This window comes from Falco biarmicus, chromosome 1 (assembly GCF_023638135.1).
Source record: "Falco biarmicus isolate bFalBia1 chromosome 1, bFalBia1.pri, whole genome shotgun sequence".
Classification (NCBI taxonomy): Eukaryota; Metazoa; Chordata; class Aves; order Falconiformes; family Falconidae; genus Falco; species Falco biarmicus.
This window is the reverse complement of record NC_079288.1, coordinates 87,201,737-87,223,923: the sequence shown is the minus strand read 5'-3', so window position 1 is coordinate 87,223,923 and position 22,187 is coordinate 87,201,737. Positions and strand designations below refer to the sequence as shown.

Here is a 22,187-nt window from a genome sequence, read left to right as displayed (position 1 = left end):
AAAATAAAATAATGGACTGACATATGTTACACTCCTCCACAATTATTTTTTTTTTTTTCTTTCTTCTGGTGAGTTTTGTAGAATCAATGATAGATGTAGAGGAAATGTCTAAAGACCTATAGTACCTGGAAGACGCACAAAAATAGTCTCTGTGTAGTGTTAGAACTAAATAACAGACTGAACAAAACCTGCCCTGACGCAGAAGCAGAAAAAAACAGCATATACACCTTATTGTAGTATTCCTAGCATGGGAAACTCCTCTAATTTAAGCAGCTATCAACAGAATCTGCATGAATTTGACTCAAACAGCCACCACCACGTCCAAAACGGAGAAACACACACCTACCCCACTCCCTTTTGCTCCCAAACCCCAGCGCTCGCGCATGCACCTTCCCACTGCAATCCCGCACGACTCCCTCTCCCAACCTGCCCTTGCAGCTCAGCTCCGGAGGATCTGAAAACCCACCCCCCTCCCTCCCCTTCCCCTACGGTATTCCCAAACAAAGATAAAAAGAAAAGAAGAAAAGAGGAGACATCGGCAGCTTACTGTGAGTTGGATGGATGAGTTTAAGTCGCTCCTGGCACGCAGGGTCCACTCGTGGCTTTCTCGCAAGCTCAGTGCCGGCAAATCCCCATTTGCAGGGAGAGGGGTTTTACGGGCTCAGAGATGCAGCTGCTGCTCTGTCCCTAACTCAGGGTCTCACAGAAAAGAAAAGGCAGCTTCTAACATGGGGAGCAGTTAAGGTGGGAGAATCAGCCTCGGTTTTGTGGCACTGGACTTTCAGCAGGTTATGGGAAACGCCTAAAGTTTTATTTCAGCCTCTCGAGTGAGGGTCTTTCATCAAAACCTCATTTCAGCTTATTTAGGGACAAGCAAGCTGAGCTGCCATTTTAAAACCATACTATAAACCCAGTGACTATGTATTTTGGTAAGCATTTACTGCAGAGAAAGTGATGTTTCTGAGCAATATTTAGTATACAAACTACCCCTAAGGAAGTGTGCATCTGCCAACAGAGGCTGTCATGCTTTTATGGTACCATATCATCGAATTTTGGTACATTATACGCTATGACTTTATGCTAATCACAGGCATTACCCCATCATGTATAGCTTTATTTTGGCAATTTAAATACAGTGCATTTTAAGCCCAGGGAGAGTGGCAATAACTCAAAAGCTGTTGCACAAATCTTCTTGCATCCAACATACTGACCCATACCACAGCAGGGTCTCCCGTCACTCATGCTACAACAGTCCAGTGAAAATGCTGGGTTAAAAAAAAGTGGAAAACAGCGACAGAAAAAGAAGTATGTTATCTGGAGATCCAATGGCACCATTGTTTTCCAGAATAAAAGGGCTAAAACACTTCTGACTTAGTATTAACTCTTTTTTTTTAAAAGCTACTCTCAAAGAATAAAAATGTTCTGAGGGTTGAGACCTTGAACGCTGAATTTCAGACTGTTATAAACGCTTGAAAATAGTGATTTTGAATGGAAATCACTGGCACAATCTTAATAGTAGAGGCTTAAACTGCTGACTTAATCCTCCAGGTAACGACTACTTTAAGTACATTTATTACTTGTCTTCAAGCATTGGGTTTTTTCCCCTTTCAAATGGAAGAGCCGTATTTTACGTTGCTTATACATTTAAGTGAAATGCATTTGAATACATAAAAGTCAAGTTATGCCTCCCTGCTTTATATTGCAAGATATCACGAATATAATTTGATGTTTCTTTAAAGCTCTGGAAAGTTATCTAATACTCATCATATGAAGAAGTTATTAAGACAAAACTCATACATCATTTAAAATGCATCAAAAATACATTCAATATTTTTTCTGGTTTATATACACTTTAAATCTTTCAATGTTCTGCACGCTACTGTATAGTTTATGTACAAGTGCAAAATCAGTGTTATTTTTAATTTATTTACAGATTCTCCCATGAAATAAGGTCGCTCTTTCCCCCCCCCTCCCCCCCAGCTCCAAAAGAAATAAACCCCCAAATCCTTCACTGCTGATAATGGCCTGGTGATAAATCACGGCAACTCTTCTTTCCCCCATCCATTCCCACCTTCATCTCTATTTTACCTTTCCGTTGGGATGAAACTGTTTGCAGCAGAGATATGTATGAGACTTATCTTTTTCCCTCATCAGTATGGAGATAAGATGCAGAGCAGAGCTACATCCTAAAGGAGCTGTTTCATTTTATTTATATAAATAAGTCTTGTTCCTCTATTTACATTTTTTTGGTTCTGCTAAACCTCAAAATTTGATCATTTTTGCTTGTCTTTCCAATACCCAACACCTAACTTTGTGGCTACACCTGTGGGCACACTCCCAAGTAAGCTTTTGAGACCAGACAACTCAGCTCTCTGGGGCGGGGAAAAAAACAACCCCAAAAAACACATTTATGCCTTTTTGTTAATGTAAAAATGTATCACCCCTCCAGGCCTACTGTTCTGAAAGCTGTTTCTGTTCAGGAAAACCTAAGCAACAACTTTAAGCACCTGCTTAAGTGCTGTCCTGAATATGGAGACTTAAGCACAAGAGCCTTCTCAAACTGGGCTGGCAGTTCTCCTCCCAAAGAAGTGTTGGAGAAGCAAGATGATGACATCTCTCAACGCTGAGGATGTGCACCATGACTGAAAACATGTGAAGTAATAACGGGGGAGGGATCTTAGTCCAGTATTATTTCTCTAGTTTAGGTTAGCCCTATACACACAGGAAGTTAGAAAGTATTTTCAGGAGATGAATCTGTCTGAGGTAATCTGTGCATCAGTTAAAACTTAAATTGCCTAACCCACTTCATTCTAAAAGACAAAGCTCACCCCTTTCCCTCCCATAATTTCTTTTCCCCAGAGGGCATTTAAACTTCTAGTTCAGAAACAGATGCATTTTTCATATATATATATACACACACACACACACACACACACACACGTGTGTGTGTGTATATATATATATATCTCTATCTCAAAAATGCATTGTTTTCCACAGTATTTTTTCTGCAGTCCTGTTGTATTTGTTAAATGACACGTTAAATCAACATTATAATCCACCACGGTCTTTAAACCGGCAGGCTGTCCCCCATCACTGCTCTCTGGACACGTACAGCAATGCACATCTTTATTGCGATCCCACCATGCTCTGAAAAGCTTCTTCAAAATACATGGTTAAAAAAGAAAAAAAAAAAACCCAAACAAAAACCCCCAACACAACCAAAATGAGTGGCTGATATGTGATCGATCACCAAAACACGCACAAAACCAGACGCAGTTACTTGGGTTTCGTTTTGGCGAAGGGTGCTACCTGGCCAGATGAGTCAAGAGCACTTTCCTTCACTGCCCTTGATCTGGTACTTCCCCGTTTTCATGAGCACTAGACGTCCTCATCAGAAACCAGCGACTCAGTGACCTGAATGAACCCGCGCTGACTGGGATTAGGCAACAATTACACGCCTCATTTGGCACCTTCATGGAACACCTTCCTACCAGCTTCAACACCACAACTTCGCATGGCGCCAGCGCCGCACCACAGTCCAGAACCACGGGAGACACGGGGCACTAGCATGCATGGACTGATGGGCTAAGTTCAACCTTGAACCTCAAAACATAAGCCCAACTAATCAGAGCACTTTAGATGGTTTGATACATCCTCCAAAAGCTGAGCCTTCTCTCTGCTGTTCCCATGTCCCTTCCTTTCACCAACAAGCCACCTTCTTCAACACCTATGAGAGTTCAACCACAACAGGAAATACCAGTAACTGATCACGTAGAACTCAAACCTGTGGCCAAAAAAAGCTGCCCTGCTTGCTTTTTATTTAAAGTTCGTTTTTTACTTCATCCTCAAATGATCTGGCACCTGAAGTGTTGCTTTTTGTACCCTGTAAGGAGATGGAGCAAATCCTACTGCTGAGGAGTGATGCCTCTGAGCCCCAGCACAGCTCAGCTCTCATCCAGAAGAAAGCCAGGAGGGAAGGGGGAGAGAAAGGGGCCAAACGAGAAGAGAAAAATCAGAAGAAACATAACGTATCTGACCTGGAACACAAAATGCTTCTATTAAAAGCGCTGGTGAAACCAGGAGTTTTCTGATGAGATACTGAAACTTTACTTTCCCTCCAGATATTTCCATCTGGTTGAGCAGTTTGTTGGTCAGGAAAATGCCATTTTCCCCTGACTGCACATGATATATTACAAAGAACACAGATTGCCTTGGGTGACTATATATACGTGTGTGTATATGTATATTTAAAAGGAATACAATTATGTTAAAAAGCAACGTGTGCAGCAGTCTCCTCACTCCCTAGATCTGTTCAAGTCTAGGCACTTGTGTGTGGTGTACTCCAAGCAGTTTAAGACTATGTAAACACTGAGTCCTTCAAAAGCCACATTCAGCTTCTCCAGGTATTGCATGCGGTCTGAGCAACACGCGACATCAACCTTTAAACCATCCCAGCTTTTGCATTCCTGATGTTCTGGACCATGATGACTACAAAAATGCTGTATCTGGAAGAGAGTCCCACTGAAATAATGAGGGAATAGAATATTAAATGAAAACAAAGGATGAAGATGCTTTGAAGATTAATAGTAGTGTTTATGTGTTGAGAGCTGACACCTGTAAACACTGCATCTTTTTCTTTTTGTACAGTTTGATAAATACATGAACTACAAAGCACTTTCCATGTATAAACCTGAGTGTCATTCATATTGGACTACTGTTCTATTTACACTGACCATGAATGGTGACGATCGGATGTTACTGGACCTGCAATAAAATTATTTTACTTTAAACTTGAAGAAAACAAAGGAGCAATCGGAAGCCACGTGTCAGTAAAACTTAAGTGGAGCAGTTGTCAAATAAAGCCAACTATCACGTAGATGGGAGAAAAAGTTGGATTCAAGGAAGCTGTGTTTTTCTGAGTGCTTCTAGTCTCTTGTGACACAACTTGGAAATCTTTCTCCTCCTCCTCCTAGGTATTACTTTTCTGTTTTGTTTAAAACCGTATACAGTTTCTGATGTCCATGCATCAAATACAGGTTCCTGGCTGTGCAGGGGGCTGCTGTTTCCGATTTCGTATTGCACCCGATTTCTCTTTGTAGGCAATTGGCATCTGTTGTGAAATGTCCACCAGTGCACTGGCCACTGCAAGACCTGAGGCAACAAAACAAAACAGTCACAGAAACAAATCCTTCTGCCACGGCTGAGAAAAACCCTCCAAGCCACAAAATGAATATCATTTTCCGAGTTCTACTTAAAAAAAAAAAAAAAAAAAAAAAAAGAAAAAAAGAAAACTAAAAAAGCATTTTGGCTTAAGAGATTAAACTCTAGCGGCTATTCTGAAATAAGCTTTTAAATACTGCATGTTTTATTGAAAGCAACTGCAGCAGAAAAAGCTGGCAATAAGAAGCGTGGGTATTAACGGATGTGAAACCTGTAACATTGAAGGGAGGTGTCTTTTGCTGCACCAGCAGATGTGCTAGAACAAACCCTGAAAGCACATGTGCACGGAGGTTTCCCTGCACCACCTGGGCATCCACCATCTCTGCAACCTCCTTGCAGTGGATCCCCAGACAAACCACCACTGGCCCATCTGGTATTTAGCTCAATGCAGCTTGTAACCAAACCATCCCATCTCAAACCCAGCAAATATTCTTCTAAAATCCTCTCTTCACCATGCTCACCGGGCACTGGAGAAACCCCTGTTAAATCACAAACTGCCCAGGAGATGAGGTCTCGGTGCCCTGACACCGTGTTGAAGTGTGAAGGGAACGAGAAGAAGGAAACCTTAAGCTGGCTGGAAAAAACTTATTTGTCCAGAGCTGCTAAGAGGAGGGCATGGATGCTCTGAAAGGACTTGATGTCTCTCTACAAATGGAGCTGGGAATGAAGGGGAATAGGCTAGGAGGTAAGTTACTTTGTAAGTAACTACTGCAAAACTCTCTCTACCAGATCCCCTTCTTCCCCAGCCATAAACTGAAGTGTAATCCAAATATCAAATGTTCATCCATCAAGTGACCTAAGAAATTGAATCCAGCCTCAGGTGGGAAGCTAGGAGGGCCCAAGCTAACTTAAAATAACCTGAGCACATCCTCAGCTGGGGTGTGGGTACAGCAATTACTGCGGGATCAAGTCTGAGACTGTAAGGTGAATCTGTAAAGCTGGGGAACGAGCACAGAGTTAATAGCAAGTCAGAAGAGGCAACGAGACTCCTCACCTGACTGTCCTGGTGGTGGTATACCCCCAAGTCCTCGAGGCAACCTCACAAATACAGAGAGAACAGCTGCTTTGTTTCCAAAGCAGGGCTCCAGCGCTATTGGCTTTGGTACAGTCTGCAGCAAGGGAAGGAAGAGAAGAAAACAAATGTTATACAGTGTGTTACACCCTCCCTCTTCCCCCAGCGTCGTCTTTTTCAGATTGTACAAGCTTCAGGGCATGAACCATGTTTCTACACTTGGCAAATTTCCAGTACGTAGCTAGCAAAGCTAAACCCAATGTCAGTAACAATCAAAACCCTAGTCATCACAAAAAACACATTTACTTAATAAAAAACTAGCTAGTAAAAAGTCAAGCACTGCACAAGGTTTGTATTTCTCCCTAAATTCAGTAACAAAGGAGCAGCTTATGCTAAACAACAGGACTGAGGTTCGGTTTTTTTTTTTCCTTTGAACCTGTCAGCATGTCTGACTACTGCAATTTGGCCATTCAACTTCTATTTCCAGGGTTTAACTCCACGGAACACCTCCACAGGACCGTATACATTAACATGATAAAGAACATTTACCTCAAACCACTCTCCATTTTACTGGTGTTTGCTTTAGGCTCTGTTCCCCCAATTTGGTCTTTCATTTCTGTTCTTTCCCAAGAGGTCATGCTCATTTTCCAGTGGTCTTCTGGACCACTCTGGACTATGCTCCTGGGTAGGTGGTTGCTCTGGGAGCTGGAAGTGCTTTGGAACTGTCTACTGGATTGTAATGTCCAGTTTTAAACTGAAAAGCAGAGGACTCAGTAGAGCAGAGGACCCGTTTGTGATCCTGGCTCTCCGTTTCAGTGACCTGTCGTATCCTAAGACGGACTCCTCTTATCATGCTTTACTGAAGCCTGTTTACTTTGAATACGAATATTTCACACTTGCATTACAAACATGGATGTGAAATAAAGTTTGCAGATAAAATGTGAATTGATAACTACGAAGATATAATGGGCAGCTAGCTTTCTCCCACCTAGAGGAGCAGGAGACTAGATCCCTAGCTGACCCTCAGTGTCTTTGAACATCACCCTCCTACTGTACTATTGTAAAGATTTTATTTGAATGATCAACAGCTAATTTCAACATGCCATTAGAAAGACAAAATGTGACAGCAGAGCCCAGAAATGAAAATATGTTCTCACCTGAGCCAGGCCCTGATAACATACACAGTAAATTGCGGTCAGCGTTACTGTGGGATGGCACAACAGTGGGATGAGGATACAAGTCTACACCCACGAGTACAGGTACAAGAGAGACCCTTCTTTTGATCCACATAAGCAAAAAATGCTGAGAAACACTGTTTTACCTGATACACTCCATGCTTTCTGATTTCTTGCTTAGTAATGGACACATTCAACCCTGGTATTAATGAAATAATTATTGCTTTTTCCATTAGGCATAAAATTGTACTACTGTGCTTAAACGTTCACCAGAAACTCAATACAATGCAAGACTGAAAAAACACGAACAGGAGTCAAACAATGCTATAAAATAACTGCTGCTCAATAAGAAAGAAAAAAAGAGATGACAGCAAGCAAAATGAAACTTAAAACTGTTTTCATATCTCATATTTACTGTAATGATTGCAACAACAATTTGTTAGTCTGTGCAAGGTAGATAAATACGTATTCTGTAACAACGTAAGCTGCCGTCTGCCTGCTTTATGACTGCAGATTTCTTCATTTTCTCCCCACCCCCAAAAAAGGGATCAAACTCAAAATAATGCTTTTCCCACAAAGCAACCAAGCATACCCTGGTGCTATATCCCACAGGCAACTCAATTACCAGAGGTAATGGAGAGAGCACAAAAAAGGCAACTGCAGAAATACAGCCCACGGACTTCTGCCTTGTGAGTGGGAGCATGCACCAAGCACAAAGTTTATTTCTTCTTGGAGACAGCCAAGTACCTTACTTATTCCGCTGTTAATAGTACAGTCCTGGTGAATCCCAGAGGCTGGAGCACGGTGCTTGGGTGTTACAGAAGCACTCACACTCATCCACGGTGTTGAGCAGAGTGAGCGGCAAAGACCAAGGGGAGAAGTAGTAGCGGGGGGAAGAGAAGGATGAAGGAGCAACTGAACAAGCCAAGAAGAGATTATCGTTTCTAATATCTTTTTAATGTATTTGCTTTTAACACCTACTGAATTAATGGCCATGAAGATGATCAGAGGGCTGAGGCACATCTCATAGGAAGACAGGCTGGGAGAGTTGGGGGGGTTCAGCCTGCAGAGGAGAAGGCTGCGGGGAGACCTTAGAGGAGCCTCCCAGCGCCTGAAAGGGGGTTCTATAAAAGATGGGGACAAACATTTTAGTAGGGCCTGTTGTGATAGGACAAGGGGTAAGGACTAAAGGAGGGCAGATTCAGACTAGATATAAGGAAGAAATGTTTTATTAATGAGGGTTGTGAAACCCTGGCACAGGTTGCCCAGAGAGGTGGTAGGCACCCCACCTCTGGAAACATTCAAGGTCAGGTTGGATGGAGCTCTGAGCAACCTGATTTGGTTGCAGATGCCCCTGTCCATGGCAGGGGGTTGGACTAGATGGCCTTCAAAGGTCCCTTCCAACCCAAATCATTCTCTGATTCTAATCCAAATGCTTCTGCAGCTCTGTTCCTTCCCCAGCATAAACTGTTCAGTGCAACTCTACTCCAGCATGCTTTGTAATGTCATGGGGATGCTCAGAAGCACACTCATCATCCTCCAGCCAATATGCAGAAACAGGAGGCTGGAAAATACTTCTCACGGTCACCGAATCCAGCCCTTCACTAATGCAGGTGGCTGCACATAAAAGTGCAATGCTCTGCTTTAAAAGTATTTACACTTTCAGCCTGTGCCATAACATCTGTGTGACCTCTCCAGAGGCTCCCTGCTCCCGGATCTCACCGCTCCAACACCAGAAACTTTCTTTTTAACCTCAATTCTTTCCCAACTGAATTTATTCATCCATCTGATGTTTTTTTGTGCCTTAACCCTCTCCCTGGGCTTTACCTTATTATACATCTCAGCCTTCATTTGGCTCATCTGAAAGAGCAACACTCTGAATTCCTTCTCTGAAGGAACAATTCTTTCTCCAGCTCTCCCAACAGTCCCTCTCTGCACCTTGGCTGCTGTTCTAGACCACAGGTGACCTGAGAGGTGTTTCAGGCCCCTGGAATGGTATCAAAACCACTCTGATTCTCCTGCACATCATAAAATGGTAAAGGATAGAAGTTATTCATAATACAATTCTCAGTCACAGAGCTGAAGGGACTTTTGAGGATAATTTAGCTCATCTCTTGGCCCCAAGCAGGACCCTTTCTCCTCCTCTGCCCCTTCCAACTAACAAACCCCGAGCATACAGCAGGAACTCCCATTACAAGTCCCTGTGGGCACGATCTTTCCCTTTCCATGGGTTTTTTATTTTGTTTCTCAGAGTCACACACCCCTTCCTCCTCTTTGCTCTCCTGATCCCACTCTGAACCATAAGCAGCTCCTACACAGGTGTCACTGGCACTGAAAAAGCCCCAGACAGGCAGCCAGCACTGTCCCCTAATGAGCAGCAGCAGACCCCGGCCATGCCGATACCTAAAATTCAGTGTTATTTCACAGGGATGAGTCTGACCCTCATGCTGCAGTATTTTTTAGTCTGTTTGATATACTACAGATAGTTGGGGGAAGAGGAAATACCTCTGAGCCTCCTTCCTTCCCTTGCCAACCTGCTCTGAAAAGCTAAGTATTAGTAAAAAATTGGTAATATGTTACCGCAGGGGGAACTTTGTTTCTATTAACCATGCAAAGCAAGGAAGTATATTTTCTATACTGATGCATCCAAAATCTGTCAGGCAGTTGCAAACTAATTTGGAAGGAATTAAGCACGAGATCATCTTGCTGCAGCTAATCTCAATCTCAAATCTAAAAGAGGAAAAAATGGTTTATTGTCCATCAAGACCAGCCATTTTCCTGAGACAAGCTGCAGTTAATAACAGCAAAAACCAGCATAAAGAATCAAGTCCTGCAAATTTATTTTTGACAGCACCAGTTCAGGCACCTGCTTTTTGAACTGTGACTCATACTGCATTTCATCTCCAAGTGTGTGCTCGCCAGGCCAAGAGACAAAGCGCAGCCTGATGAAATGACTCACATGCCAAGTGACGGGAATGATGAATTTGATGCAAGCAAGAGGTCAGCTGGGAGTGAAGGGCATACTGTGCCCTCTGCGAGATACACAGCAACCCAGCGGTGGAGCCCAGGGACTGTATTCTGCAGACAGGGAGGAAAACACATGGAATAACTCGACTGCCAACTTAACAACTATCTTAATTCCAGCTCTTGCCCACAGCTGATCTTGCTGTGAGCCTGCTAGTGTTTAGACATGACCTATGTAGGTGCTGCCATAGCACAAAGCAGCCAAGGAGAAGCTGGTTGGCTTTGTCAAGCTGAACTTCTGTGGGGAGACCTAAGAAGTGCTCGTATCTCCTCTCCTTTCCCACCTCTGCGGCATGTCTGCCTCCCGTGTGGTTTCTGAATGCTCTTGATGCAGATCCAAGCTGCTTTTCTGTAAGAAGGTTAGGAGTGGACTTGGAAACCAGAGATCAGGTCATTATAAATGCTTGTGCTTCAGTTTGACAGGTGGCTTTTAATGGTCCCTAAAAAAAAATAAATATAGAATACGCAGATCTCCAAACTTTGTAACACCTTTCATCAGATGGTTAAAACCAGCCTCTGCCAGAGACTTCCATTTACAGTGTTTTGATAAACCCACTGTTGAATTATAGAGGCAATTCCTTTTTATTGAAGGCTTAATGGCACAATAAAGTAGACATTATTCAAATCTATGCAAATAAGGTGCATCCCTCAGCCGCTTGGCACGTGATGACTGCTTTGATCGGTGCCTGAACAGCAGAGCCCTACACCTGGAGAGGGGCAGAGGGGAGTGCGGAGCCCAGCTGCTGGAGTGGGTGCACAAAGACCACAGCTCATGGGGTAAGAAGATCTCACCTTCAGTGGACTGGGTCAACCCGCATATGAGCCAAACTGCCATCCAACAGCCCATCAGAAAGGAGCCGTACCTTTGACAGAACACAGAGCATGCCTGCACCACGGCAGCAGTAAAGAAACGTGTAGCCAGGAGACTATCTCCCTTCTGGCTGCAACTAGGATGGTGGTCAGCAAAGGGGATGCTGTGCTGCCTGGGTTCTATCTGTGCTATGAACAGACAACTGTAGCTGGTCTACCGGCCAGGCACCCTGCCCTGCAGCTACTCTTTGTCCTCACAGAAATACTGTGAGTGCACTGGAGTGACAACTTCATGCAACTGATCATAGACTCATAGTATGGGCTGGAAGGCACCTTTAAAGGCCATCTAGTCCAACCCCCTGCCAGGGGCAGGGACATCTGCAACCAGATCAGGTTGCTCAGAGCCCCGTCCAGCCTGGCCTTGAATGTTTCCAGGATGGGGCATCTCCCACCTCTCTGGGCAGCCTGTGCCAGTGTCTCACCACTCTCATTGTAAGAAAAATATTCTTTATACCTAATCTAAATGTATCTTTCAGTTTAAAACCCTTACCCCTTGTCCTATCACAACAGGCTATAGTAAAAAGTTTGTCCCCATCTTTCTTAGAACCCCCCTTCAGGCACTGGGAGGCTGCTCTAAGGTCCCCCTGGAGCCTTCCCTTCTCCAGGCTGAACCCCCCCAACTCTCCCAGCCTGTCCCCACAGCAGAGCTGCTCCAGCCTCTGACCATCCCCGTGGTCCCCTCTGGCCCCGCTCCAACAGCTCCGCATCTCTCCTGTGCTGAGGACCCCCGAGCTGGAGGCAGCGCTGCAGGGGGGTCTCACCAGAGCAGGGCAGAGGGGCAGAGCCCCCTCCCTTGCCCGGCCGGCCACAAATAGCCTGAATCTTTCTCCAGCAATGGACTTTGTCTGCTCCTCCACACCAGCAAAGTTACGATCAATGGAAAACAGCAGGAAGAAACCCCAACAACTAGCAATGAGGATAGTACAAATGTCAAACAGAGACAGAAAAAACAACAAAGACCTGTCAGCCTGGCGCACGGATGGAAACACGCTTTGCTGGGCAGCATGCGCTGTCAGGAAGGTGCACCTGCAGCATCTGGCTTTTAACCGGGAAGTGCTCTCACATGCTTTGTGTTAGGCAGCACTTGGAAACAATGACCACCCCTTTCTGGATGCAAATATAAAGTTAATGGTATTTTACTAAGCAGTGACACAACCGCATTGTTCCTGGAGGCAGCAAAATCTGTTCTCAGCTGTTTTCCACAGATGACTTTACTGGCTAAAACCAGCACAAAAAGCCAAGCAATTTCAGTTGTTTATGAGTTTTGATATGTACTTAATATGCGTAAACCTTGAACAATTATGGAAGTTAAATGCAGCAAGAGACCTATTAGGTCATCTAATTAGTCCAGCTTCTCCAGCAGGATTTTTTTTTTTTTTTTTTTTTTTTTTTTTTACACAAACAAGGCATTTTCCAGGACTTTTTCCAGGCTATTTCTAGGTGACCCAGGTGTGGAGTGCACCACCAGTTCCCTTGGGAGACAATTTCACAGCCAAATGCTTTCCGCAATCAAGTTGAATTGCGTGATGTTCAACCTAAACATTTCTTTTTTATTTCATCTCATTATTTCTATTTACGCTGTTTATATCTGACAAATTCAAAAGGTTAATAATATGTCACATAAAACTAATGGCTAGAACAATAAATATTCTGTGTAATTTAAAAAACACAGCATCAATTTTATTTAGGTTCTATAATACACTGCCAGCATATTGTTTTTCAGAATTTATTTAAAAAAATACTGTAGAGAATTTTTTTTCCTTAACAAGAAAGCATATTTCTATGGTTTGATCAAATAACTCTTACATGGTTTTCAATTTCCAGTAAGGAAATTAAAATAAAAGAAAAGTCTTATGGTGGGGGAAGAGAAGAGGAACATCACTGAAACAGTTCAACTTTATTATTTGATTCCACTTCTTCATATGATTTCACTCTGTAGAAAAAGGGTCAAATTCCATTTGCAAGTTTTTAAATTGTGCCATTAAAAGCTGAGTGAACATTTGTAAAATAAGTTACAAGCAATTTTCTATGAAAAAATAGAGTATTAAGTTTTTAAAATCAAATTGTCAGGGTAATATGTATGTCCTCCAAGATAGAGATGAATGAATTTCCAGCAATAATTTGCAGTAAATGAGTCTAGATTAAAAATTTACATTTACCTTGTCCCGATTTCTACCTTGGAAGCAACACAGGGGCTAGGCAATGAATTGCTCGCAACTCAGCCCCAACACTTGGGTTCCTGCATGTGAGGAGCTAAATAAAAATCATCTTCAAACCCTTAGATGAATGCTAACAGTCTGAAATTGAAAATACAGGTCTGAACATCCTAAGTTACCAATAAATGGGAGCATATAAGCAAACCGACCTCCACAGGGGACAAGAGTTTTCTCCCACTACATTTAACAACTGCTTTCTCTTTGAAAATGCACACTGTTAATCCAGCAAAACACAGACATGAGCTCTTGGTGAAGGAAAGGATTTCACTGGGCAAGTTTGTATTTCAAAAGCAGTCACCCTGAAATGACAAAATCTCATGTCACAGCTTTGAGCATTGCCATTCATGTAAGCCAACACTCGTCTTTCTTTTTCAATTCCCTGCTGATGCCCCGGGGAGGGGACGGGATGGACGAGGCCATGGGTAGCAAATCTGGGCAAAATATATACAGCCAACAGTGGATATTTATTTTGATTTTGTACGGGTGAAGAGGCAAGATTTTTCTGCCTTTTTTCAACCACTTGGCTGGTTTTTGCACATTAAAAAGTATAAGGAAAAAACCCCAATGAAATCAGACGAATGAAGACTGCAAACACAAGACACAAAACAACTACTTGGCATAAAGCAATGCAAATAGATCCCCAATAATGTTTTTTGAGAAGCTGCTGGTGTTATTAGTACTTCAATCAGAAGAGACACTTGTTTGCACTAGAGGGAAAAAAGAGCTTAGAAAAACCCTCTTCTGTGGGAAGCTTCATGCTCCTTCCTCTCCCTCCAGCAAATTCCTCATTATCAGCTAAAATCAGGGTCCATCCTGCTGAAAAATTTCCAGTCTTCAAATCTAAAACTAGTTAAATCTCAATTATCAGCCAAACAGTCCCTAAATACAAGGCAGGCTTAACAGATGTCCCTGTTGATCTCACGATAGCTCCCTTCCAAGTATTTATATTCCATATTATATTATGGAAGCAGCAAAAGTTGCCCCCGCTAATTTTGCAAGAGAAACCAAAACAAGATACCCGGCACTAGTTAACTGGAAATAATTCATTAGGTGAAGGTTTTATCAGGTACTCCCGTTGTTGTTTTGGCAGTACGGATTGCAGCCAGGCTACATGCCATTCTAGTGCAGCTAATCTGTTTTACACACCTCAGCCGCCCAGCTAACACTCCCATCTTACCACTGGCAACTCCATCTAGCACGGCGCTCCTTCAAAAGGGATCATCCACTTCTCCGTGAATTAGAAAGTGGGCCAGCATAAGAAGAATTAACACCAAATATGAAGTACAAGCTGGGATGTCGGTTCTTGTTGTGCGTCCCTCGTCACCCTGATGCAACGGGAGGGCTCCTGCCACCCGCTTGCATGCACTGACCTAATGAGTCTAATGAGTGGAAGTGCTTTTGCTAAAGACAAGGAGACAGCTACACATTGACATGCTTTGAACACCTTAGCGTTAATGCAAGGAAAAGCTCCTAGAACCAGCAGATGCTAGAAACCCCAGAAATAGTACTTTAGAAATTACATTGCATTTCAAAAGGTAAGCTAACAAGCCCGAGCAGCCTGCCTTAGACAAGTCAGGCGAAATAAAACCAGCCTTTCCGGCCTCGAAGGCTGCGTGTCAACCATCCCCAGCAACTACCACATCAGATTAAGATTATTCAGTTTATGTTTTCCACTCTCAATTTCATCCTTTTCTTCCAGCCGTTATCCTTCTGAGGATAATGAATGACTCTTCCTTTCAGCTTATTTATATCTTTAAAAACCCTAACCTGCTCTGTCCCCCTCCAATGCATATCGATAGCCTGGCCACTTCTATTTAAGAATACTTTCATATATCACAGCTCAAGCCTGCCATCCTTCCAAAACTGCCTGCTTGCATGAGGACCCCCAGTCTCAGCTCGGTGGCACGTAGGAGACTTCGTGCTCACTGCGCTTACGCTAATCTGGCTCATTGTAAATGAGGTGGGCTGGAAGGGGGTCACAGAAGCTGGTCCCCCAGCAAATTTGAGGGACTAATAGCAGGTCAGTAACATATGAAGTAAGGGGGGAAGTGAGTCATCAAGGCTGACAACCAGAATAGGATCAGAGATGTAAACCCCATCAATTCCTTGGCCCTTAGTTGTTCTTCATTGAACTTCTCTCATTGAATGGAACAGCCCAACATAGGGGTACATGCAAAAATTAAGATGAAGTTGCTGGAGCCGGACAATGTTTCATTTCAAACCACTCCTCGCTGCACTGGTACCCCTGCAGCTTCCCCAAACCCACTGCCCTGTAGCACAGGACTACTCATTCTTCTACTCCTTACTGATGGTTGTAACTTCATTACAGTGTAAAAGGAATTTAACAAGGGCACAACTCAGATGCAAAATACATGTAGACTGAAAATATAAATCTGTGGTATCCCTTGCCCATTCCTCAGTCAGCCCACCACTTCATGTCTGTACTTACTTCTTGAACAGATGGGATCTTCTGGCAGTCTTTAAACCACTCAACAGAACTTTCTTCCATAACAAAGCGAACTAATTACTAAAGTAAGATGCTATTTTCCATCATTTTTTTCTGCTATTTTTAAGGAATCAGCCAGCTTGGTGAGCTGACGTCTGATTAAGGATTTGCAGCGAAGCTGTTTTGCCCTCAGAAGCCTAACACAGCAGAATTAAGTGCACGTCGGCATGAAGATACAGAATGAACTTCGCAAGGATTTTGACCGACAGCCTGTCGATCACAGATGCAAAAATAATCACTTCTTAGTGCTGGCTTCGCACATTGGATCCCTAAACACAACACAGCAAAAGTTACTCTACGAACCTGCTCTACCAGGCAAATGCTCTGTTTTACAAGAGTGTTTTTCAAATCCTCTAAAAGCTTCCAAGACAATTTTTTTCCAACTTAAGGATAATTTTTTTCTAATGCAACAATTTTCTTGTTGAACCTGTAGGTGTTTTGCTCAAGCTAAGCATTTGCTTGCTATGCTGTGCATGTGTTTTTCCCAAGAATTTACAAGCGTTAACTTCATGCCCTTACCACCTTCAAAACAGCTGGAAATCAATGTCACAATTACAAACTTTTCTAATTCTTGCAGGAAAGTTTCTTCTAAAAATGGCTGCAGAGGACTACAGGACTTAAGATTAATTAGATAACAAGACTTAAAAAAGCCTGAGTTACAGCTATACCAGTTCAGACACTTGGACGAGTCCCAAATACTCAGGGATGTTAAATACTCTTAGAAAAAATCTGCAATACACAGCACCTCTGAATGCACAAAAAAGCTGCAGAGAAAAGCCAATGGATTTTGTAATAACTAAGCAAATTTTGTGGTAGATTTGCAATCGAGTACGTATTTGTTGAGTGCGAAATAAACCAAAGCAGCTAGTTACGTGTTGCCTAGCTGCAGACTGTAATATGAATAGTTTCCCTGCAGGTAAATCACTTTCTATTACTTCTAAGTACCCCAGGAAAAATACTAATTGAAAACACGGTTCTAATACTGTCCAGCTGGAAAGCATTAGCTTAGGATGGAACTAGCTTGACACTGGGTGCCAACTGGCTACGCACAATGGAAAAGAAAATTAATCTCTTGCAGACAAGACGTCCCATTTTCCACTTCTCCTTTGTAACCCCGCAAATAAACTCATTATTAACCAAAAGCTTTGATTCACATGGGGAAGGAAAAACACCAATGCATTTATGATAACGCTAGTCTGGATTTCTTACATTAAAACGAAGGCTTTCAAATTTTGACACAGTGAATGACAGAGTAACTGGAGAATGGGTTACAGTCCAACATCACCACAATGTTTCACTTTCTTGGCTAATAACTAAGGAACATACAAAACACAAAGAAAAATGCAGTTCTACGATTCTGTATTGTCCCAGCCTGTCCTTCTGCAGCTCCCTCCTGCTAGGAGCTTTTTTTCCCAAGCAGGTGCAAAAGGGATGAGGGGAAAACCCGAAGCCGATCCCCACAAACAGAGACTGCTTCCTCATTTCTATTTGAATTCATTTATATGTGACATCCAACAGGCCAGACCATCTCAGAAGTGTCATTCCCCAAGTTGCTCACAACCCACGAGCTTCTTGAACCTCGTCTCTTCTCCATGTGATTTCAACTTTGCTGAAACACTCCAGACTTTTGTGCATACTTTTATATTCCCCATCCAAACTCTCTAAGATGATAAAAAACCCTATATAACACCTCCCCAAATTTAGTAAGTTTCCTTGTAATGGAAAAGCATCCTCATTCTGCACCCAGATCTTCCAGCAGATGAAGCTGCCTGCTGGCACAACTGTCCATGCTCCCTACTTGGCTTCAGGTTATGGTACAAGGTTTGCACCATTTGCCTGAATTGGACCATCTCATTTATGCCTGAAGTTGATTAAGAAACATTTGTGAGTTATCGGCACAGAGGGCAATTAGCAGTTGGTAACAATTTCTGGGTCTAAACCAGGACATCTGTCCACAGTCTTATTTATTATGCTTCAAACTGGCTTCTCCATCCGTTCTTGAGTAACCCAAGAAGGTCAGACAAGTGAGATAGGGAAGATGACAGCAGGCACGGGAAAGCAAGGAAGCTTAGTTGCGAGTGAGAGAAAGATGAAATCCTGTCTGTAGAATCACTTCAAAAGAGAAGATTCCTATAAACAAAGAAGAAACTGAGAAGAAAACATGAAGCAGAACAGTGCGGAGGAGAAATCAAACAACAACGCCCAAATGAAAAAGGCAAAAGCACTGCCAGCTGAACAGAAGGAGGGATAACACACTAATCAGAATGTAAGAGATCCAAAGTTTATTGTCTTCTCTGTAGTCCTTGAGTGCAGACAAACTTGTCAGAGAGATCAAAAAGTTCGGGACAGCTTTGGTCTGGCCTGATCCTACAGAAGAGGTGCTTCTAGTTAGCTCATTTTCAGAAAATGCAAAGAGGGGCAGAGAAGTGCCCCCAGACCAGGCAGACTGCAACCCAAAAGCATCTGCAGCCAGGCAACAGCCTCACAAGCCTGCCTCCAGCCCGACGGGCACATCCACACACATCCCACACCACCTTCAATGAGGCAATGAAAAATAGGCTCATTCTAATTTGCTGAGTGACAATCCAATTTCACAAGCATGTATTTCAAAGTCTTGGTGAGCTATTAGTGGCTAATGACTTCCAGTGCCTACCATCCTTCTAACAGAAGTAGAGAAATGATAAAAACTTAGAAAAACTGACTGATCTGGAGTCAAATGAAAGTCAGCAGGGAGCAGAACCACTCACAGCCTCCAAGGAGAGGCCCCAGAGACAGGTCAGCTTAGCTGCCCCATCAGTCAATTACCCCAAATTACTGAGTACCTTTGCAAATTTTCCTTTATTTTCACTACGCTCCAAGCTTCATCTCTACAAAACAAGGACAATAATCCCTCACTTCAGAGAAAGGTAATAATTCATTCAGGAAGCATTCAGATATGGGGTGATCATAGGAATCATTCAAGCTTGTGACTAAATGCTTGGAAGGAACATGGTAAAATAACCAGAACAAATAATGAAACTAAGAAAACATGTTGAAAAGCTTTTTCTACATAGTGTCCATCCAGAACACAGTGCAGGACACCAATCAGCTGGAAAAAGTACTACAACTTGCCATGAAAGACTATATTCACACATAAATAAAGGAAAGCTAAACCTATACAAGTCAACGTTAATTGTGGCATTTTCTAATACTAAGGCCAAGACTTAAATATTATTACTCAGCAAACAGAAGTTCTTGGGTCAGGTTGTTTTCATGTGCTTTACAATAATTAAAACACACACATTTTTTTATTGAAAAGCCGAACTTGCTCTCTTGCCACAGTAATAGAAAGTGAGAAACCTAGTGCCTGGACTAATGTGGATGACTTCCAAAAAAATGAAGTCTATATAAATTAAACGAGAGAGCTACCTTAGACTGGAAAAAAAAAATCATTAGTGTTCTCAAGCCCTTAATGTTTTCCCATTGTATACAAGTCTGCTAGTCAGAGCATCACATCAAAAATATCTTTTAACTCATTAGTCTCTTCTAAAATATACTTTTCCTAAAAATATAATGCATTGCGCCTCAGAACATGCCAGCCTGGTACAAGACAATGATTCCTCCACACACCTATTTGCGCATCACAAGGTATATTTGAACATATTTATCATCAGAAATGGGTTAACGCTATTACAGTACACAAACATGATTATATTTCTGTTTCCTTTGAGTTATCACAGAAGAATAGTTTCTATTTGCAGCACCTATAGCTATTTCTAACCAAATGTTCTACTGTGTAAAGCTGCATTCTTCTCTATTGCAAGGCATAAAAACTAACAAGGCAAACAAAATCTCACACTCTACAAATAGTGTAACTTTTATCTAACGCAGCCCAAAAGTTGTAATTGCATACCTACAGGGATACAAGCACATGAAAATGGTATTTGTTGGTCCTCCTGGATTTACAGTTTCTTGCAGGTATATAACAAATAGAGGATTTGGAATTATTGTTTTAACCAAAGTTTAAAACAAGCATTCATGATTAATTGTGGTGAGGACCATCCTGAAGCACCATCTCTCACCTTTATGCTTCCCCCAATGAGATCTGGCGGCTCTTCATCTGTTTCTAAGGCAACGTTGATGGAGGCGAAGGGGCGACTTGCCATCTGTTGCATCTCACGGAGTAGTTGCTAATTTAATAAACAGAAAATTATTATTATCATATTGTTCCAACACAAAGATGAAAAAACCACGCATCTGGGAGGTTTCACCCAATACGAAGCGATACCAATCGCTATGGAAAAATAGCCTCCTGGTGTTTTAACAGGCTTAGGGGTACAGATAGATAATTGTAAATATTCACATTATTGCAACTTAACAGGTTATTGCAAGTAAAGCTACACGCACAGTCTTAGCCTGCCTCATTTCTGAGGGAAGATGCATCTGCTTAAGCCTCCATAAAGAAGTTAGTTACTTTTTAAGCTGTGATACCCTAGTTGGTTGTCATCACCTGTCTGGGGCATGACAGGACTCCATAGGGATTTGTGGGAACCATTTTAAAATCAAACTAGCAGCAGTTTGTAACTACTGTCAGGAAGAATTTGCTATTTTTTATAAAAGCACTAGCAAAATGCTGTCAGGCGTCTAGTGAATAATCATCGTTTTTTATTGTTTGCTTCCTTTCTGAATGCAGCAAATGTATCAAACAGCAAGCGTGTCCTTGTTGCAATATGTTTTATTAAAATAGAAAACCTTTTCCAGGGTAAATCTCTGCAAGCCTTCATAACGCAAGACATCTTTTTATTGTACTCTTAAGCAATTTTAAGCATTACGATGCAGCTCCCTTTTTTTTGACACACAAAAAAGGCACTTCTTATATAGCTGGGCTGGAAACAGCATTTCAATTTTAGCTGAGCTGTGGACACGCTTCTTTTTGGCTTTGGCAGCTAATCTCTAATACTGATGGCAACCTACACAATCTGTAAGTGGATGCAGAAGTCATAACCCTAATTCCCAGAAGCAATGGGTCTGATGTGACTCGGTGCCTGTATTTAGTAAGGGAAGAGGCATATACTTTGTACAGTGTATAAAAAACCAGCAGCCTTATCCTTAAATGCAGCAACTGCCTAAAAACCCACTTGTTGTGCACAGCTTTACATGTTTACCATTACTACCTCGCTGCAGCAATTGCAGTTATACCCTATTTTTAAGCTAGATTGGGGCACCACGAAATGCCCTCTCTACTTTCCACCATCACCACCTGCCATTACCATTTCTCCATTAATTCTAGGCAATTTGATGCTCTGAGCACTAACAGATCATTTAAAGCACTGAAAAAGTGCTAAATGCCACAAAATGCCTCATGCCCCAAAATAGCCCTCGTCCAGCACAGCAGAAGGGACAAAGCACACAGGCGAAAGGAAGATGCTGCTATCCACCATGCAACTCGTTCAGACAAAATAATTAAATCACCATTTTCTTGAACTTGTAAACCTGCTGTGGTCTTTTCTTTGCCATGCCAGCTTTTGGTTTGGTGCTTGGGATTTTTTGTGCGGAAAACTGGAAGACTCTCTGTAGGCCTGGGGCTCAGGCGAGGTGGCAGGAAGGCATGATGAAGTTAGTGCAACCAAGCTGGGGGGGCATGTCTATAAGCCTCTATGATTCTCAGTTCATTTTAAAAATATACAATTTCATGGCCATAAAAGGAAGGGGGCGGGGGGTAAAAGGAAGGGGGGGGGGAAGCAAAAAAGGGCATTTCAAAGCAGATTGTAGATACTGTCACAAAGCTAAAACTGCGATGAATTCACACAAATGGAGCTGCACTAAGCATTTGCAAACAAACTTGTTCGTAACTCATACTTGGGTAAAAGAACACAAGGAGTTTTCGAATATTTAAAGCACACCAGCAGATTGCAGACTAAAGCAAGTGTGAAACAGATTGCTGGGTGGTTGTTCCTGCAATTGTCCCCTTCAGCTATCATAAAGCGCTTTGTTTAGTGGCTATAAAATCAAAGAACAAGCTGTCCTGATGAAGATGTCCAAAAGACTTACGAACGAAAAGCTATTAGCTCTTTGAAGGAAGTTGAGTTTGCTAAAGAAAATGTGCAATTTGGCAACATGACTCCTACTGAAGTCAATAGTAGCTTCAAGAAATAAAACCCCAAGCGGCGCTGCGAAGGCAGAGA

General features: G+C 42.4%; 1 protein-coding gene across 1 annotated transcript in view; it reads right to left on the bottom strand.

The window, feature by feature from the left end:
* The window catches only part of ATRN (attractin), a 156,771-nt gene continuing 134,584 nt past the window's right edge, over positions 1–22,187 (bottom strand). Inside the window, exons 27-29 of the mRNA XM_056344292.1 lie at positions 20,085–20,192; positions 6,215–6,329; positions 1–5,151 (exon numbers count right to left, since the gene is read on the bottom strand). Of these exons, the coding sequence (XP_056200267.1) occupies positions 5,027–5,151; positions 6,215–6,329; positions 20,085–20,192 (348 nt within the window). The 3' untranslated portion in view covers positions 1–5,026. The remainder of the gene's footprint in view (positions 5,152–6,214; positions 6,330–20,084; positions 20,193–22,187) is intronic.